At 39.2% G+C, this 20,908-nt stretch overlaps 1 protein-coding gene across 7 annotated transcripts in view; it reads right to left on the reverse strand.

The window, feature by feature from the left end:
- The window catches only part of MED12L (mediator complex subunit 12L), a 420,881-nt gene that overhangs the window by 27,074 nt on the left and 372,899 nt on the right, over nucleotides 1–20,908 (reverse strand). For 6 of the 7 annotated variants that reach the window (XM_079766910.1, XM_079766915.1, XM_079766912.1 and 3 more), the window contains 4 exons: nucleotides 6,454–6,543; nucleotides 4,616–4,845; nucleotides 2,909–3,065; nucleotides 732–827 (listed from right to left, as the gene is read on the reverse strand). In XM_079766910.1, coding sequence (XP_079623036.1) covers nucleotides 732–827; nucleotides 2,909–3,065; nucleotides 4,616–4,845; nucleotides 6,454–6,543 — 573 coding nt within the window. The remainder of the gene's footprint in view (nucleotides 1–731; nucleotides 828–2,908; nucleotides 3,066–4,615; nucleotides 4,846–6,453; nucleotides 6,544–20,908) is intronic. The other variant, XM_079766914.1, reaches the window with a different exon arrangement.

The following is a 20,908-nucleotide window of genomic DNA, read 5'->3' on the forward strand; positions in this document are numbered from 1 at the left end:
AGGCACCCGGCCTGCAAGGGAGGGCAGTTGAGAAGGACCAGGCCTGCAAGGGAGGGCAGTTGAGAGGGACCAGGCCTGCAAGGGAGGGCAGTTGAGAGGGACCAGGCCTGCAGGAGAGGGCAGTTAGGAGTGACCAGGTCGGCAGAGGAGGGAAGTTGGGGGCAAACAGGCTGGCAGCGGAGTGGTTAGGGGGTGATCAGGCTGGTAGGCAGAAGCGGTTAGGGGCAATCAGGAAGGCAGGCAGGCAAGCAGTTGGGAGCCAGCAGTCCTGGATTGTGAGAGGGATCCCATATTGGAGAGGGTACAGGCTGGGCTGAGGGACAACCCCCCTCGGTGCACGAAATTCGTGCACCGGGCCTCTAGTATATATATATATATATATATATATATATATATATATATATATATATATATATATATATATATGTTATAAAAATATCTTTGTGTCTGAATATAAATATTTTAGTTCATAGAGATGTCTGGAAAAACTTGAAAAGGAAAAAAGGAAAAATAGTATGATCTCTTAAACCCCAAATATTTATTTGTAATTTTCTATGAAAACTAATACATCAACTACAACATCAATATCATCTCACTCTGATAAAGTTCTAGGGAAATCGCTGGAACATATTTAGGCTGTTTTAATTTTTAACAGTATTTTGGGACATGAAAAATGCAAATGGACTTTAAGGAAATGCCCCCGTGCTTGATTCAGAAGCACCAGGCCTTACCAACGGCTGCTGGGGCTGCACGGCCTGCAGACTGAGGGGCTGGCTCGGGGGCTGCGAGGACGGCTGGGGCGGTGGGGGCTGCTGGGACTGCTGCATCTAGAAAGAAAAAGGATTTTATACTTAAACAGAGGGGTTAATGTTCCAGTCTCCTCTTCCCATATGACTTTTATTTAATTATGTTGTTGCAGCAAAATAATACACACCAACCTCTTCCATAGCCGCCTTGCCAAACTGCTCATCTGTCAAGGGAAAGACCTAAATCTCCTCCTCCATGAAGCCCTCTAGGACCTCACCCTTCAGTAGTCGCAGCGTTCTCTGTCTATCCTGTCCTGCGATGTCCCAGTATATGCTCTGAACTCACTGTCAACTCCTTTCATGTTGTCTGCCTTCCACATGTCTTATCCTTCTTATACCACCACATTAGACAAGGAGTGCTCAGTAGTTATCTTTTCATTCCCTGTGACATCTGGATGAACCGAAAGATTCATTTGTGTGGGGGTTTTTTTTGTTTGTTTTGTTTTTTTAAGGAAGGTGAAAATAAAGATAGATGAGGAGGAGGAAGCAAAGGAGTTGTTCTTAAAGAACTCCAGAAGATTAGGTCTTGTGTTGTTGTTTTTAAAGGAATTGTAGATATTTATACCAGGGAAACTCTGGTATAAATTATGAGAATAAAATCATAAATTGTGTCTGTGACAGCTGGCAGAAATACAGAACTCTTGAAACACTTCCAAGTCACAGAAGAAGCACAGAGAATGCAGAGGAAAATCCTAGCAGATGCTTCGTCTCAAGGACCTTCAGTTTCCTCCACCCAAACATTCATTTTGATGAGGACAGCGCCAGACTTCTTTTCACCCTTTGCATTTTCCAACTCGGTGTGTGTACTATCCTCCAACTTATTTTTCTTCTTTCGGGCAACGTAATAAATAGCTACTGCCTGTGGCATTTCTCACTAAGTGACAATGCGCACGGATGTGGAATCCAAGCAGAGAGCTGGGCGGTGTCCCCCGTGTGAACAATGCTTACAACAGGGCAGCAGTGTCCCGCTGACTCTCTGTGAACTCTGCCAAGAGAAATGAACCCAACCTCAATCACCAGAAAAGACATAATGGTCATCCTGAGGAAAAAGCAAATCACTTCTCTTTTTTTCTAGGGAATGTGTTGTTAATGAAAAAATTACTATTCCCTTTTTACCCCAATACTATGCTAATTGGGGTAAAAAGGGAATATTAACTTTTCCAAATTTGCAGCCTTAAAAAACACCAATGTAAGACAGAAGGTTATAAGTAAAGAAATAAATGTAATAACTTTCCTCAGTGATTTGAAACTGTGAAATTTTGAAACAGAGGGAAATATAAGTTCCTGTCCCTCCTGCGGGCAGGTTTATTCCTCACTGACCGTACACCAGGAGAACTAGAGTCCCGTTTTTTGGTGCTTTTCTTTTCTTAGTAAAACATAAAATGACTAAGCATCTCAAGTTGGACTGCTGGTAAGATGAGAGGGCACTGTACAGACTCACCAGGCAATCTCCAGCCCAACAACAGGACAGACGCACACACAAGGAAGACCAATGGAACGGGTGAACAGAATGCCTATATTTCTTAAACGAGGAAGTTAGAAGCAAAAATGTGTCAAGGGGAGGAACCCTTTATCTAGGAGACCTAAAATTAATTTCAAATAATTAAAGGATAGCTCTCTGGATTCTAACAGTCAAGATGAAATATCTCTTTGAAATATTCTACTTATTTAATGCCAACCTCATAATTCAATTAGACCAGAGGTACTATTGAAACTTTTTCGGATTACAGATCCCTCTAGAAATATGATAAAAGCTCTAGACAGCTTTAAAAAAACACACATATAAGGAATTTTGCATTCGTTTTCCATGGCCTCTAATTAAATGACTGAGTAAGCTGAGGCTCACACTACCAAAATAAAGACATCGGCTACCTTGAAGCTTGGTGAAAGGGGAATGATGCTCTGCAAAATGCACGCTCCTGCTATGGCCTGGCAGACTCACAAAGGAAGACTGGTCAAGTTGAAACGAAATTATACCACTTTAGTCCTGCTGTCAAATACACAGTGTTCCTTGGAACTTGGCAATGAAAGTCTGAAGTGCCTGTTATTCCTCGTGACAGCTAAGGACCCGCCAGGTACTGACCTCACCTCCCAGCCCGTACCTGGAGGAGCCTCTGCTGCTGTCGCACCTGCGGCTGTCGGGGCCTCATTGGGTCCTGAGGCAGCGGCACTGACGGCAGGTTCGGATGTGCGGGAGGCAGCACTGCATCGACTCCTCCACCCATCAGAGGGCTCTGCTGAAGGGACTGGTGATTCAGTCTGGGAAAGAACACACAGCTGGCTTCAGGCCCAAGCACACTGCCACATGTTCAATGGGCAGCGCTAGTAAACACATCACACACACTCACAGAGAAATGGCTGTGTTCAATAATTACTTGTACAATTCAAATGCAGTAAAGGTCAGGGGTTAAGATAATCTGGATCCCCAGGGGTAGATGGGATCACTTGAAAAAGAACATGCATGATTAAAAATTGCTAATAGTTTTCAGTAACAAGTGACATTAACTGAGCATTTATTCTGGAGTAGGCACTGTGGTAAAGTCTGAACGGTGTTATTTCATTGACTCTCCACAGTGGCCCTCTGAGGTCAGTAGTTTTGTTACCTACACTTTAAAAGCGAATACCTAAACAGAGAGCTAGGGGAGTAACATACCAAGTAATTCGGATAGAAAGCGGCACAGGTGGGATTTAAACCCAGAACTTTGGGGCTTTAAAGTTCAAATTCTTGGGCAATATGCAATGATGCCACTTATTAAAATTGTTTTCCAATTTTTTTTATCTTCCCAAATGTGCTACCATCAATCTTGCCCACTTTCCAAATAGTGATTACTTAGGGTTAGTGTGCAACATTGATAATACATGAAGCTAGGCTGCTATCTACTGTCACACAAAATTGTGCATGAAACTTAATTCTTCTAGATTAATGCCATACCTAGAACTGTGTATGATGATTGAAATATTCTATATCTGCACTGGCCACCAAACTAGCTACATAATTTTTGAGTCTCAGTGCAAAATAAACTACAAGGTTTCCTGATCAAAAATTAGAATTTCAAGGTAACAGTAGAGTATTGAGTCGAGTGTGGGACCTTGAAACACAGTCACCGGTGTGACTCCGCCGGTCACACATCTTCAGTGCTGGCCCTGCTGGCTACACGTGGCTACTGACCACTCAAGTGTGACTACTGTAACTGAGGGACTAAGTTTTAAGTTGGACTTTAATTTGTTTAAATTGAAATAGCTATATGTGGCTGCTGGCTACTGTAATGGACAATGAAGTTACACACTATATCTAAGGGATCTGATTAAGCAAGAACTGAGAAGAGGTTTTTCATGACCCTGCTTTGCCAACCATCCCTGACGTGGAAAAGGTAAAAATTAAAATTTAAGAAAAGTCTTGTAGGCACGAGTATTGTAATCATAGACTTTATGGCTCTGATCAACACATTCTAGTAAGGCATTGCTAACATTAATCAACATTTTTTTTTAACTTAGATATTTTTCAGCCAAAAAGACCTTTTCAAAAGAAGGGAAAAGAAAGAACACTAGAGCTAATATAGTGGTGTCATCTAAATATATTACACCCATTCTATGGAAGATGTGAATCAAAATATAGGGGCCTTGAATAAAATAAACAAGATGGGTCATTACTTCTTTTGAATCTCTGGGTGCTCCTAAAAATAAGATGACATAATTTAAATTATACATAAATATGCAAGTTCACAAAAACAATAGAAGTGCCATGCCCTAGAAGAAACATAACCAAGAGCCGTGTCCACTACTGCAATCATTGTTTCTAAATGTGTCACCTCTGGGAGCCAGTCAGAGGCTGCAGGTACTGCGAGGCCTGTTGCTGAATGTAGCCACCGGGCGGCTGCTGCATCTGTCTGAGTCTTTCCATCAGCGTCGGGTTGGAATGCGCAACTGGGTAGGCTCTGGAGTTATAGCCGGGGGACAGGACCGCGCTGCCAGCCTGCTGCTGCGGGGTCTGCTGCAAAGGCATCTGTGTTCCGTACATCGTATAGCCTTGGGGCATGGCCTGCAGGCAGGCACAAGGAACAAGGTCAGCATTTTTATTTACCACCAGCTTTCCTGTTGCTAAGCCAGACGGGGATAAACCCAGGAGAAGCCCCCGGAAGTTCACTATTCTCAAACGTTTTTATGACTCAAAATACGAAGCAGACTGCCATGAAGGCAGAGAGGCTAATCAGAAAGCTACAAAATGAACTGGTTACGTAATGATTTACCAGAAAACACAATTTTTTAAAAAAAGAAAGAATCCTCACGTGGTTAACAGATTAGGTTTAAGATTAGTTGCTTGCTTATTCTGAAGGAAGAAAGCTCATGTTTCCTTATAGACAAGCATCCATTCCTCTTAGGCACAGATGACACCAGTGCTCAACAGACCCAAGCATCAATAATGCCACTTCTACACTTACTCAGAAGAGCTGCCCCTATGCTCATGTATATTAAAATAATGGCATACACTTTCCTAATATGTGACTTCCCTAAATCTGATGAATATGCCCGTAGTAACTAACCAGTTATAAAAAAACGACATTAATATCTTCCCAGAGTAAGGATGTAATGGATGACTATTCACTACCCTCTAGTGAACTGAAGCCCAGTTCTGCACTGTACCAGTCATCTGAATACTTCATTTTTCTATGCAATATTAGCATACACATGACTGTTTCTCTAAATTTGACATCTAATGTAAATGAAAAACCTGAGGTTCACTAGATCACTATACTTTATAGAATAGAATGCTGATTAGAGTAGAAGAGGACTGCTGTTCAAACCCTGAAAGCGCCATATTTTAAGGTAGGGTAATGGCTCTGGCTTGGGAGACAGAATAGTGTGTAATGAACTTCCAGCAGGCAGCATGAATGGAACCAGCCTGCAGTGTTCCGTGCCTGCGAAGGCCAATCTCGCTCTCCTTTGAGCTGTGGACAAAGTATGAGCTGCTAGCCCCAACTAGCGGTTTTACCCACATCCCAGCTCCTAATGATGGGAGCGATAGGGTAAAAGTGTATGGATGCAGAAAAAACAAAATATTAGAAAAACAGCTCCAGAATCACATTATATGAAGGCAAGCCTACCAATTGTTGAGCGGCTGCTGTGAATCTGGTGCAGGACGGCATAGTTCCTCAGGCTGCCTTAAGTACTCACAATGTGCCCTCTCTTTTACAGAGAAGGGGACCAAGACTCCGAGTAACTTGCACATTGTTCCACAGCTAGCAAGTTGCCAAGAATGTTGCCAAGGTCTGATTCCAAGGCCGAGTCCCTTCTTATTGTACTCTTTGAAACGATCTTTAAATGTGACAAATTCAAGCATGAATGACATCATTTTGTATTATAACGTAAGTATTTGGGGACTGTTAAGCATTTAAATACCTACAAAAATCATTAATAGACGTTTGGATTTATGTTTTCAATTAAAGAATTTCCTAAAATATGTGTTCTTAAATTAGTTAATCCAGACACTTGTTCAACAATCACTGGTAATGCAGGAGTAGCTACGTTCTAGACCCATAAAGCAGTTGACACCCTATTTACTAGGTTTCCCACTTCAAATAAAGAGATTAAAATCCCCACTTTTTCAATTAAAAAAATCCCCGTAGCATCTACGAAGCCGCCGTGGTACCTGTGCTTGCTGCAGCCCTGGATACTGGGGGAGCTGAGGGGCGGGCCGTGCTTGTGCAGCAAAGAGAGCAGCCTGGTCCCCTGGCGGGCCCTGGAAAACAAAGCCAAGGCGAACTCTTGATCATAACAGCAAGGGCTTGATTTGAGCTCCTGCTTAATAACCCCAACAACCCTTGACACCAAATGTCACTATGTGAAAACAGAACTTGCAGATTTCCAAATTGCATAAAATCTGATTTCTCACTATTTCCTATGTGTGGAGAGATTGTTGAACTTACTATGTTTTCCAAAGGAGACTACACTTGCCCCCAACAGTAGAGCACAGACATAAATATGAGCCATAACAATCAAATGGTCAGCTCATCAGAGAGGCTCATGGCGGCGCTCCTGTGCGCCCAGGACACGGCCCTGCTGCAGGGAAAGTCAGGAGCCCTAACTGTTAAGATCAAAACGCTGTGCCATAAAGGGAAGAGCACATGTGGTGAAAGCAAGTGCCATATACAAATTTCATAACTTGTTGATACCTTCTTTCCAGTGGCCTAAAATATGCCTGTTTAGCCATGACGTCAATGGATGAATTTGGTATTTCCTCTGACTCCAATAATCAATTAAAATACAATCAATAAAAATGTATAAGTTAACAGCAAATACAATTCTAACCAACTACAATATAAAACAAAACCAATGAACATCTTTCAACAGTTCTCATTTAATATAATTTGGCCTTAGGAAAATAAATATATTTAGAAAAGCAGTATTATTTTATGTTTGGTGTCAGATGCTACTTCATGGAAGCTGCTGTAATAACCACAGGAAGAGGTCTAGCTTCCCACCATCCCTATGTGTTTTCAGGACTTACTAATTATAAATAATGGGTTTATCCTAGGATATTTTACTAACTTTTATATACTAGATGTCCTCACTTTTTAAAAGTACTAAATTACAGTTATATAAAAGATTTGCATGTTCTTAGAAAGTAGTATAGATATTTCTAACAGGGAAAAAGGGATAAACACTTAGCTTAAGATTGATTAAACATCTATAATATACTGGGGACAGGCTTCTTGCTCTTATTCTCACTTTCTGGCAGGGACTCTGCAGGGAGGGAGCCTCACCCCCCCGTCTTCAGTGAGGAAAAGCTGGGGGCAAGGGGTTTACACTGCTCAGTGATTCACCCATCCAGACCTGGCCCAGCCATTGTCTGAGCTCAGGTGAGTCTGACTCCAAAGTCCAGGGCTCTTCCATTAGGATGAGGTGCTTCTCTATGTGATATTAAGGTTGAAAATATTTAAAACCTCATTTGGTGCTTATTATTTAGGGACATGTAGCCTCTTAAGCTCACCCAAAAATAACCAAAAGGAGAATATCTATTGAGACTTATTAAAAACTAGAGGCCCGGTGCACAAATTTGTGCATGGATGGGGCCCGATAGGGCCAGGTCGGCTGGGGGAAGGGGACACACGCGGCCGGCCAGAGGGAGAGGCCACCACGGGCATTTGGCTGGCCAGCCCCACTCCCTGGTTGAACTCCCAGTCGAACTCCTGGTTGAGGGGTCAATTTGCATATTAGACTTTTATTATATAGGATTTTGAAGTTAAATGTATATACCAGACAGTGAAGCTCTTTTTCTGACCCCGACATGAAATTACTTGGGGCCCTTAAGTGTTTCAGCCTCTTCTACGGTGACCACCCACCCATATGCGGACCAAACATGTGTTTCTGAGAGTCTCTACTGTAGTATCTGCATATATTCAACAAGAATCTCACTTTCCAAAAGAGGGTACCATAAAGGCGCCCTCAGCCTTTAGCTGATTAATCTAAGTGCGATTATATCTCCCTTTGCTTGTCCCAGGTCCCTCTATGAGAACCCTGCATGGCAGTGTGGCCATTGGGAGCCCACAACTATTGCCCCCAAGTATCCCAATGGCATTTGGTTTTCCAAACACTATGCCCATTAAATCAACCAGATCTTTAATGCCACTCATCAAATCAGCGCTCCCTGACAGTGTCATGTGAGGTCCCTGAAACATATTGTTGTCCTTCTTTGTGGGGAGATTTTATATATATATATATATATATATATATATATATCTTTTACAGAAATGAAGAAGAATGAATTACTTATATGTGAGTTATAATCTGGAGATCCACGTGTAGTCTACAATACCCAGGCTGTGTTTGGTATGAAGGAAAGCAGACCTGTATGTGACATCTGCATGCTGATTCCTACACCGGATCTAACTCTTTACTCTTCCTTTGCTTTCTGAAAAACTTACAGAACAACCAATGATTTCCATGTGAGGGAAACTAGACTACTGATAAGTTAAGTATCTGAATTACTGGCTACACTCTTACTGACAAATGACAGTTGATATTGTGGAGATTAAAAATACAAATTAAAAACTATTCTACATTAAAAATCACTAAATTAACATTTAAGGAAAAAGCACTAAAACTTCAAGCAAGGAGAAAAGGACCAAACATTTCAAATCAATTTTTATATTCTAAAATGCATGTATTTTCAGTCAACCAGTTTTGTCTAAAGGTCAGCTATTTATTAGTGAACATATTCTGTCCCCTACCATCACCTACTTTGGCACAGTAGGAAATAATTCTTCTGATATGCATATACTCCCTGAGGAAATTATAGACACTTCAAACTGGCTAGCACTCTCCAGGTGCTCGGCAAATAGCTTTATTATCCTGTTTTGCCCTGAATTATTTTGACAAATACCCCATTCTCTTACACCGAACTGAAATGGCCTCCGACTGTTCTTTGTTTTTCGTTGTTTCCCCCCACCCCTACCTCCCACCCCAGAATAATGCCAGGAATGCATCCTTTCAATTTATAGAAATATTTCAATTTGTTGGGAAAAGAATAAGACAAGTTCTTTAGTCACTTGAAAGATTTTACAAATGCTCAAGGAGGATCATATTGTGAGAGCAAGCAAGGCAAGTACAGATTAAGATTTAGTACAAGGTTTTTAATGTTGGTGAGGATGATTTTATTGCATTTATTCAAGAAGGTACTAATCACCCACACTAGAACTGGCCAGACACCAGGTACAAAGGGGGACCATGCCTGGCAAAATGAGACACATGGTCAACTTAGTTATACGTAATTCGTGTTTCATGTATCTGTTCTTTTCAGAGAATTTTCTAAGCTTTATTTTTAATCAAGCATAAGTTAGTTTATCAAGTGCTTTTCAACTATCCCATATTTTTAAGTACCATCTTTTGTTTTGAAAACTCATTTTAAATTTACTCTTTAGCATCTATTATTCTAATTATTTCTCCCTTCTAATTGCATTAATATGTGGAGATTAGCTCAATTTCCCCATCTTGATTTATACTGTTTAACTCAAGTGATCAGAGGCAACAATAACGTCGTATTTTTATGGGCGTTATAAAATTTATAAAATTCCTACAAAGGATAGTTCAGGAAGCTGTTTTTGATGAAATGTGTGTATTCAGCCAGGTGCCATATGACTTTGAGCACATCACCGAAAGAGAAAACATACACGTTTGTGTCCTGGCTCCAGCTCCCATGCTCAGGCACCTGGCTTCCTTGTGCTCAGAGAATAAGCCTCAGCTAACTGGGACATTCTGAGTATTACACTGACCCATCTCTATATTGCTACCTGAGGTAAATTCCTACACATATTCTCTCCAGTTTGCTTTCATGTACTTTGCTTTGGGCTTGCCTCTATGTGAGAAATAGAAAACCATTATATTTTTAAAATGTTTCACTTTCTAAAATCTTCTAAAAAAGCCATGCTGCCCAGCCAGCATGTCTCAGTGGTTGAGCATCGACCCATGAACCAGGAGGTCATGGTTTGATTCTCAGTCATGGCACACGCCCGGGTTGGGGGCTCAATCCCCAGTGAGGGGTGTGTAGGAGGCAGCCAATCAATGATTCTCTCATCACTGATGTTTCTATCCCTTTCTCTCTGAAATCAATTAAAAAAATAAATAAAAAGGCTGTACTGTTCAATATTGATTCATTTTTCTGGCCGTTATAAGAACAACTTTCTCTACTGCTTTATTTTTCACTAGACAAGAGAAGTGTCTGAGCTCAAAGAGATGTTGACTCAAAGGCCTTTTGTATAATTTGAAGTTAATGCATCTAGTAAATTAAAAATCAATGTTCATACATAATTTTCATTCTCTGGAGCCCTGATCTCTTCATTAGCAATCATTCCCTCAGTCAATTGAGCAAATGTGAAGCTCTCTTCCCAAAGGGTAACTGGTCATACAGCCAGGGAGCAGGCAGTCAGCATTATAAGCAGCAGCAATACAGGGCCAGGAATGTCCTATCCCCTCTACTCACTAGTAATGATTTTCCCCCAATAATGTCTCAGGGTTGCAAGTAGGGAGTTGTACCTAAAAAAACGGATTTTGTGACTTGGTTTCTAAAAATGCTGATTTAGGAATAATAATAACAGTAATCCAATGAAAACCAGTGGTTAATGTTTTATGAGTCATCTACCAAAAAGGGTTTTGTTTGTGTTATTAGCTTGGTCGGTACTGAGTAGCAGTGCTCAAGACTAAAACACACGGTGTGAACCAGAGGTTATGGTCTTCACCACATACTGGTGTATTCTGATTTCAGATAATAGAGAAAATTCTATAACTACAAGAGATCCTGTTGACAGTTATGCTGGATTCTCCTATAAAGCTTTCATTTCAAACATACATTGGTTAAGAATCAATTAATAGTAAGATTAACTGCTGGAACAAATGGGTTCAGTCTAAAATAAGGACACACCATACAACAATACAGTTTTACAATATATTCCATTAGCATGTCCATAAATAATGAATATAATGACTGGCAGAGTATATACATTCATTAAATTTCTAATACTGGAGAATATTTAAGGAAAATAAGAATAGTGAAAAGGAAAACAAAGATATATGTACATATTTCTATTCATTTGAATGAATATAAAAATTATAGAAACTTTTGACTTTAAATACATGACAAAATATTGTCTAACTTTTTCTTTAAAGTAAAATCAATGACTGATATAAATTGTTTTCTATCTGAATTATATTACCATCTGAACAATAACTATAAGCAACCTCCAAAAGTTTTAAATTTGATACATTTTTATTTCAAGTTTTGAAATTAAACCCTCACTTGCTCTCTGTATAACACAGTGTCAAAAAATTGATAGGAAAACTGATTTTCAGAAGTGTCCAAACTTTCCTTTGCAGAAATAACTTAAAGAAACTGCCTACATAACAAGTATTTAACAACATGAATATTTTCAGAGCTTGACTATGCAGTTAAGGATATTTTCACCAATGTATAGAAAATGTTAGCCATTAAATTGGCAGTGAAATAAGTTGACTTACATTCACATCTGAGATGTGTGCTCTTTTTTATTCTAAAGCTTCTTGGATTTATGTTGTAAGTTGGCTACCTGATACAGAAACCTATAAGTAATTTAATGCAAAACATGCATTCTTAGCTAGCCCAGGCAAAGCAGCAAAGGTGAAGTTGTATGACATGCATGCACAAGATCTATGCTTGAAAAGACATATCCTCCATACAGGAAAGGAAATAGAAATGATGCGTTCTGTTGAGAATTTTGGAATAGCCAGTGTGTGGGATGTGATGAGAAAGGTATGTTTCATAACCACAGTTTTCATTGTCTTGCACTGGCCTATGATTTAGCATGCCATGCGTTCCTCTGCTACTGATGTGAGTTACCACAAAGAGTGCAAGAGCTCAGGAATAGACGTGTTCAAAATTGGAATTGAGATGCAGGTGCACAAACTGGTCTATGCTCCCAAGCCAAGGCATGAACATCCACTGTTCCTGTACCATACACATATATGATGAAAATCATGAGGCAAGCAAAGGGGAAAACTTTCAGAAATAAATGCCATTAGATTGGACATGGTCAGCACATTCATGAGTTTGTGTTCCCATCTCAAACATAAACCAAGGGAGTAACAGTGAAATGAAGACTACAGTTATTACCAGCTATAGAAGAACAACCCGCTTCTCATTTTGATGTTCACAGAGTAATGCTATAAAAGCTTACTTAAAAAAAAGAAAGAAAGAAAAGAGATGACAGCAGGGGTGTTACCATTATGTTGTCAAAGTCTTCCAGAAGGGAGACAGCAGAGTTACAGAAGTCCTACAGAAAGGGGACAGCAAGAAAACGGCAGACAATACAGATAAGATTTTTCAGCCTGATGATGTGGGTAGCCAAAATACACATGAAATAGTTCATTTTAAAACAACGTTTCAGGGAGTCAAGATTTAAACACCCAGGCCCTACAGAGGTTTTATTAATTTATATGGCAAACGATATCACCATAGTCTGGACACTGAAAACAATATGGTAATCCTATATAATAAAAGCCTAATATGCAAATTGACCAAACAGTGGAATGACCGGTCGCTATGATGCATACTGATCATCAGGGGGAAGATGCTCAATGCAGGAGCTGCTCCACCCGCAGGCCCCAGGCAGCCAAGGCAGGTGCCAGCAGGGGCCCCCATTAATCCCGCTGGTCGTCCCATAACGGGAGGCAACCGGCGACGGTGGCGGGGCCTGCAAGTGGGTGGCACCAGGCCAGCCAAGGCGGGTGCCAGCAGGGCCCCCTGATCACCTGCCGGTTGCCCCACAGATCGTCCCTGATCTCTGGCCAGGCCTAGGGACCCTACCCATGCACAAATTTTGTGCACCAAGCCTCTAGTTTTATATAATGAAATAGCACAAACTGGAGGTTACATGGTGATGTAAAGAGGTCAAGCAGAGATTGCACACAGACACTGCCTGCAGCAGAGGGATGTTGGATTCCCAGTGAACAACAGGGAATTCTTCCTGGCCTAGAGCCAGTGGGACAGCTCAGGACATCTGGGCCACATTGAATGGACAAGACATTAAGTGAACAAGTCAGCAGTTCATATATTATTGGACAATGTAATTAGACAGCTCTGACCCTAGTAAATGAAAATGAAAACAGAGCATTGGGTTCACCATGCACTCAATCAACCAAATCAGACAACAAATATTTTTAGTGCCACCAACGTTTACACACTAACAGGGAATCTGATTTAGAAAAAGAGAACTAAGTGCTTGGGGGAAATTCCTATTTCTCAGGTAAGTAATTCCCTGGTTTAATAATTTTTTTTATAAACAGACTAGAGGCCTGGTGCACAAAATTCATGCATGGGGGGCCCTCAGTCCGCCTGCTCCCTCTTGCAGTCCAGGAGCCCTTGGGGGATGTCCTACTGCCGCAGAGGCTGGAGAGGCTCCCGCCACCACAGCTGCTCTTGCCAGCAGTGAGCCCGGCTTTTGGCTGAGCGGCGCTCCCCCTGTGGGAGCGCACTGACCACCAGGGGGCAGCTCCTGCATTGAGCGTCTGCCCCCTGATGGTCAGTGCACATCACAGCAACCAGTCATTCCTCTGTTCCATCGATTTGCATATTAGCCTTTTATTATGTAGGATTCTAAGTGACATTTTGTCTAAAAATTTTCTGCTCACTGAATTTTAGAGATAGAAATGAGACAAAATAGTCTCAACACTAATAGAACAAAATATTTTACCAAACTAATGACTAGAAATTACAGGAGGAATTTTCCAAGCAAATAATATTTATTCTCACCATTTTAGGCATAGGCACATAATTCATTGCATCTGCACATTTGTTTTAACACAAACAGCCACCTTTGTTTTACTGACCCATTCTCTCACCCTCCACCCCAATCTGCTCCCCTCTCTTATAAAAACCAAGCTGTACACATGATCTTTTAAATCATTCTAGTTGTCTAGTAATAACTTCAGCAAATAAAACGAGCACCTTCCTTTTTCAAATAAATAGAGAAATGACAGATAATAAGCAATAAGCAAAGCACCCACTTCCCTGGACATGGTTTCCATCCAAGGAAAAAAATAAAAGGCTTTAGGACACATTTACTAGTTCAGTGGTCTCTGTCCCCTTATGTTCATTCCTTGTCACTGAGATGTTTATAAATTACACTGTCTGAGTAAATGCATTAAAGATAATTGTCAAGACTCCAGATGGGTTTCAATAAAACTATTTTGCCTACTTTTATCAAATAAAAATAAAATTATTTTGAAATATGCTCAAATTATACAATTAGGAAAATTATAGAAGGGAAAACATGACTAGCTAGTGAAGTTATACTAGGTGTACCAGTTAATAATAGTGGATTTTGTAATCAAAGAAAACATGATAATTTCAAGAGAAACATCAAAAGTGCTTTATTCAAAGTAATGTCCATTGCTAGCTACACATTTCCCCATCTTTCAGGTAATTTGTGGATACCGTCCCAATAGAACTTGTCTTGTTTTGAGGCAAACCATTCAGAGACCCAATTTTCCACTTCTTCGTACGTTTTGAAGTGCTGCTCAGAAAGTGCATGTGCCATCGATCAGAACAAGTGGTAATCTGAAGGAACAAGGTCTGGTGAATACAGCAGGTGGGTTAATACTTATCAGGCAAGATCTTTTAATGTGTCTTTAACTAGTGTCTTTAACTAGTGTGACGGTGCATCATGATGAAGCAAAATTACTTTCCCGTGTCTTCTGGAACATTCTGGTCATTTCAGGATCACAGCGTGGTTCAAATTGATTATTTGTTGTTGGTAGCCAGCAGTATTAATGGTTTCACCTTGTTTTAGAAGCTCATAATACACCACACCTTCCTGATCCCACCAAACGCAGAACATTGTCTTCTTTCCAAAGTAGTCTGGCCTTGCAGTTGATGTTGATCTGGATCAACCCATGATTTTGTGCATTTGGGATTCTCAAAATAAATCCACTTTTCATCGTCAGTCACAATTCTATGCAAAAAAGACTTTCTTTAGTGCCGTTGAAGCAACATTATACTGATGACTTTTCAGTTTTCCATTTGTTTTTTGTTCAGTTGATGTGGCACCCATTTTCCTTCCTTTAAAATCTTTCCCATTGCTTGTAAACGATCAGAAATTGTTTGCTGAGCAACGTTTAATCTTTCTGCAAGTTCGTTTTGAGTTTGACACACATCTTCATCCAATAATGCTTGTAATTGTTGGACTTCAAACTTTTTTGGTTGACCTGGACGTCTTTGTCTTTCACATCGAAATCATCACTTTTAAAGAGTTTAAACCAGTGTTCACAAGTATCTTGAGATGGAACATGTTCACCATAAGCTTCCCGAAGTATTCAGCAGCACTTTTCTTCAAAATAATAAATTAAAACTTCCTGCAAATGCTCTTTTTTTGGCACAAAATTTGACATTTTTATGTGTAAAAATATCTATGATGTTAATACCTTCAGCAAATTTGACATATTTAGTTTTGAAGCTTGCTGTCAATACAAAATAGCATACATATCAAATCGCATATATATCAACATATGTGTAACTCCAGCTATTGAAAAAAAATCCATATTATTAACCGGTACACCTAGTAAAAAAATGCCTAAACTCACAGGTTATTAGAAAATGCAAATGAGAATGTCATAATACAATACATTTCATCTGCTCTGAATGAGAAAATTAAGGTGGACAGTATCAAGGGTTGGTGAGCACGTGGAGAAAGATAACACTCATAACTGACAGGAATCACTATCACTTTGGAAACTGAATCAGCATTTCCACTTCCAAGTACATACCCTGAAACTCCCCAAACACAGAGAAGAAATGTACAAAAATGTTCACTGTAGCACTATTAACAGTTAGAAATAACTGGCAAAACTTAAATGACCCCAACAGGAGAATGGATACAGGTAAGAATTGACAATGGAATAGCATCCAATCAGAACAAACAAATGAATAAAACTATGTGTAACAAAGTTAATGTAATTTAAAATTAGTCAAAATACAAAACTTGTGAAATAATACACATATAAGATAATTACACAAAGTTTCACGTATGAAAATAATACTATATAATGTTTAAGTCAATGAATGTAAAAATATGTACTAAAAGCCTAAGAACATTCATAAAAAAGAGAAGCACCAAATTCATGATTACCTCTTTACAGCCAAGAATGGAAATGAGAGGAGATAAGGAGGCTCATCCATATCTGTAATGATTCATTTTTTAAATCATCAAGAGCAAATATGGCAGAACATTTTAAATAAAACTAGGTGATAAGTACATCAGTGTTTCCTATATTATTTTCTATTCTTATCTGCATGTTTGAAATATACCTCTAGAGAGTGAAGCGTAGGGAAAGAGCAACGGAAGGGAACAGATGTTCCAAGGTGATACCATAGCCGTAGGTAGGAAATCAATTACTTGACAAAAATCTTGGTTAATCATTTTAAACAGGCTCCGTCAACCTCAGAGGCATATTTTTAGGAAGTTACAGCTTCACTTTTGCCAAGGAGCTAACAAGTCTGGGAGGCTCTGACTCAGCCATTGTTATTTCATTAAGTTACCTAATGCCTTTATTTGGATGCACAATAATGTCACCTGCTCCAACGGTGATAATTAGTGTCCTAACAAACAACAACTAGCCATAACTGACACACCATTTCTGTCCACTGTCAGAAATCTCCCTCTTCGATGTCATAAAAATCCTTCTGACTTATTATCTACTAGAGGCCTGATACACAAAATTCATGCAAGAGTAGACTTTCCTTCCCCCAGCTGCCAGCACCGGCTTCCCTCTGGCACCCGGGATCCGGGCTTCCCTCGCAGCCCCAGCTTCATCAGAAAGGTCGTCTGGAAGGACGTCCGGAAGGATGTTTGGTCTAATTAGCATATTACCCTTTTATTATTATAGATAGTCTGCAAACCAATTGCTTCCTTCCAAATTTGTCTCCATCAATTTAAGCTAAATACTTATATCTTTGGCTGTCTTTCTTTGGAATCTTAAACTGTCTGACATTGATTATTATTCATAAAATGCTTTTATGCATTTAAAGGGAGAAATCAAGATAAAGTGATACCATAAACCAAGGCATAAAATTAAGTCCTTTTCCTATGTGAAAATACCCATTCCCAGAAAACTGACATGGTGGTGGTGGAGAAAGGAGTTCCTTGTGTGAGAAGAAAAATACTGGATATAAAAAGGTGACTGGAAAACAATTAAAGCAGCATTTTGCATTGTTATAACCAATATTCTGTATTTTGTGATAGTTCTCATAGGCTATGTAGAAAATAAAACACCGTGGTATTTTTAATACTGAAATTGTAATCAGTCCCACTAAAGTTTGTATCCCAGAATTTTAGACATTATAACATAAACATTCTGGTCTCAGAAACCAAAAAGGCTACTAGGAAAACTAATCAACATTCCTTTTTATTGGTCTCTTACTGGTGACCACTGAGCACCAATCTTATTAGGGGTAATTAATGTAATTATACAAATAAAGCCTTTAATGTGCTTTGATTCTCTTTTAATCCTTAATATATTTAAGAAAATAAAGATCATTTTTACAGAATAGGAATTTTCTGTGAAGTAATAGTAATAAAACAGTGATAGTAACTATGGCGGTTAACATTTTTTGAGCACTTACTATGAGCCAGCCACTATTTTAAGGGCTGTTAAATGTATTAAATAATTAATGTCACAAGAATCCTATAAAGTAAATATGTGTTAACTACACTGTATAGGTGAGGCTCTGAGGCACAGAAAGGTAACAATCACTTCACTGAGTCCCATTTTAATAAGGGACAGATAAGGAATGAAGAGTAATCAAGTGAAGACTGTAATTAAGAAGAATGAATACAAGTTTTCTTCCCCAAATGTCTTTATGCATGTTGATATGACTAAAGCTATAAGAAAGTACACTTGATTGTATAACAATCATTATGTCAAATAAATTGATTAAAAATACCCAATAGCATCCATGCTATTTGCACCTATTTTCTATACACTCTCCAGATGTCTCAATACATTCCTGAAGAAATACAGGATGGTCTCTAACAGGGAGGTCTCTACAGGACTCTAACAGGGAGTTCCACGACCAGCTGAAGCTGCTATTCGGTTTCTGCAGCAGAATTCATTACTTTAGGATGGTGCTCTGAACGTCATCGTGCACCCATGACTAGACTAGATGATTCCTACTTACATCAACTTCTCTCCTCAGATGGGAGGAGGCTAAGGGGGACCCTGCAAGTTCTGAGACACATCCAGAAATCAGGAATTTATGTCTTCCCGGCCCATCTAGGTTTTCAAAACAATCATAGCAGGGAAGCTATGAGACGAGTTTGTAGATAACAATCAGACTGCTAAGGAGTAAGACTACCAGGAAGCTTTAGGCTTTGGAAAACAGCGGCTCAAAACATGAATTTGCTCAATAAACATCTCACAGATTTCTACCCTGTGCTCAGTAAATGAAAAGATGATACAAAATATTTTAAAACCCAGTACCTGACCTTATAAGAAGAGGGTGGGGACCAAGGAGTCACAGACAACTGGCCTAGAGAACAGTCATATCCAAGGCTTGGAGACACTAGTCAATCTTTAAAAGCATCTGCTGCCCGGCCAGGTGGCTCAGTTGGTGGTGTCCCATGCACCAAAAAACTGCAGGTTCAATCCCTGGTCGGGATGCATGTAAGAGGCAACCCATCAATGTTTCTCTCTCACATCATGTCTCTCACTCTCTCTCCCCCTTCCCCTTCCTCTCTCTCTAAAATCAATAAATATATCCTTGGGTGACACTAAAAAAAAAAAAAAAGCATCTTCTATAATTACAAGATTACTCTTAAAAGTTGAGATAAATGGAAATTCTCCAACACATTTGCTACATTTAAGAAAATGGATTTCTGTAATTAGAAAACTGCTAGGTTAAGAAGAAAAATGATATTAATTTTAATTTCCCTATAAGCCCCAAACTAAAAGAAAAACACACATAAGGGTTCTTATGAAGCTAGAGTAGGCATGTAACTGAGAAAAGGTTCCTGCCAAAGTTAGTTTCAATGTTTCTCTATCATTTCCTCTCATGAAGAACAGAGGTCACTATTTATTAGAAAAATAACTAATTGCATCCGGAATCATATAATAAACAATTTATCAATATCCAATATATTCCATATAATTCTGTTTTTATTCTAGATTTTTAAGGATTAGCACAACATTTTCCTGCCACAATACCACATGACCTACTAAGAGAGACCCTGGCAGGTGCAGGCACTCTCGCAGATGCTACTGACACATCTCATTTACTCCACGAAGGACCACTATGTCCGATGACTGTACCATGTGTGCAATTCTCTTCCTTATAAGAATGCTGTTTTGCTCAGTTATCCAGCACTTTAAGAATGGGGATTGAGAAAAAAGTGTATATGTTTCTGAAAGCCATTCCCAGCAAGTTCCAACTGTTAAAAAAGAATACAGGGGAGGAGGGAAGGGAGTATTACACAATCAGTATTATGAAGTTGAGTTTTTACTACTTGAAGAAGGGATTCCTGATTTCTCAAAAGAAAAAGAAAAAAAAAAAGAGAAAAATCCAACAGTGAGACAGAGTTGGTACAATAAAATAAGTTAGAAAAAGAATGAACCCTCAGTTAATTCCTACTAGTACAAGCAGGGTAACTCTAGGTAATGTGATAGAATTGAGTCAGGTAGTTTTGAGTGGTTAGAGGAAAGTGTGGGAGTAATGGGGTCCTCCGGGTGCATTCTGGGTCTTAAGCCTGCCTTCTCCAAATATGCAAGGATATCTTTCATTACACTCACATTATTCTTTTAAATTCCCTTTAAAAAAGTACTTTAGGGGAAATTACTTGCCATGGCTTACATGAGGAAAGGTATGTTTACCTAGAAATTGCCCTGTGAGTTTTACTAGTTTTGCAATACTAGGAGCCACTTAGATAAATTCAAAACTGAATTTAGCAGTAATTGTTTGAAAGTGTGTTAACTAATAAGGCAAATTATAACTTGTGATAAAAAGGTAGACATGAAAAACTAACTAAACTTATTGGAAGGCAAATTTTACTTAGGCTTAAGTTACTTTAAAAAGGAGCTAAATTCATCTTAGTGGGATGGTTACTCACTTCCAGTAAAATTTTAATTTATCTTGGTAAGAAATGAAACAATCACCTCCAACAAAAGCTAAAATACCACCGAGGTGTTTAATGGTTGCAAACACGCTGCTTACTTAAGCAAAATCAAAGCCTTTTAATATTGTAATCAAATCTTCTTAATTTCTGTGTGTGAAGCAGCGTAGGCTCATCGTGCCTGACACCCAGGGACTTAAATCACTGGACAAGCCTGTAGTGACTGTTGTTTGTATTCTCACACAGTTCAACTAGTTCCCTTTTTCCTGTCTTTATAATACAGGTAAGAAAAGAAAGCTTTTGTAAGAATGCAGAAGTACCATAAGTATGAAGATATATGTAGAAAGTCATGAAAATACAAAAATATTTTTAAAACATTAGAATTTTTTGCTTTGAAAGTTTTGTGATTTTTCTTAGAGTAGGATACATCTGATGATTGGCTACGTCCTTTGAGGATCACAACAATGCCTAACTCAT

This window comes from Cnephaeus nilssonii (assembly GCF_951640355.1).
Source record: "Cnephaeus nilssonii genome assembly, chromosome: 3".
In the NCBI taxonomy this organism is placed as follows: domain Eukaryota; kingdom Metazoa; phylum Chordata; class Mammalia; order Chiroptera; family Vespertilionidae; genus Cnephaeus; species Cnephaeus nilssonii.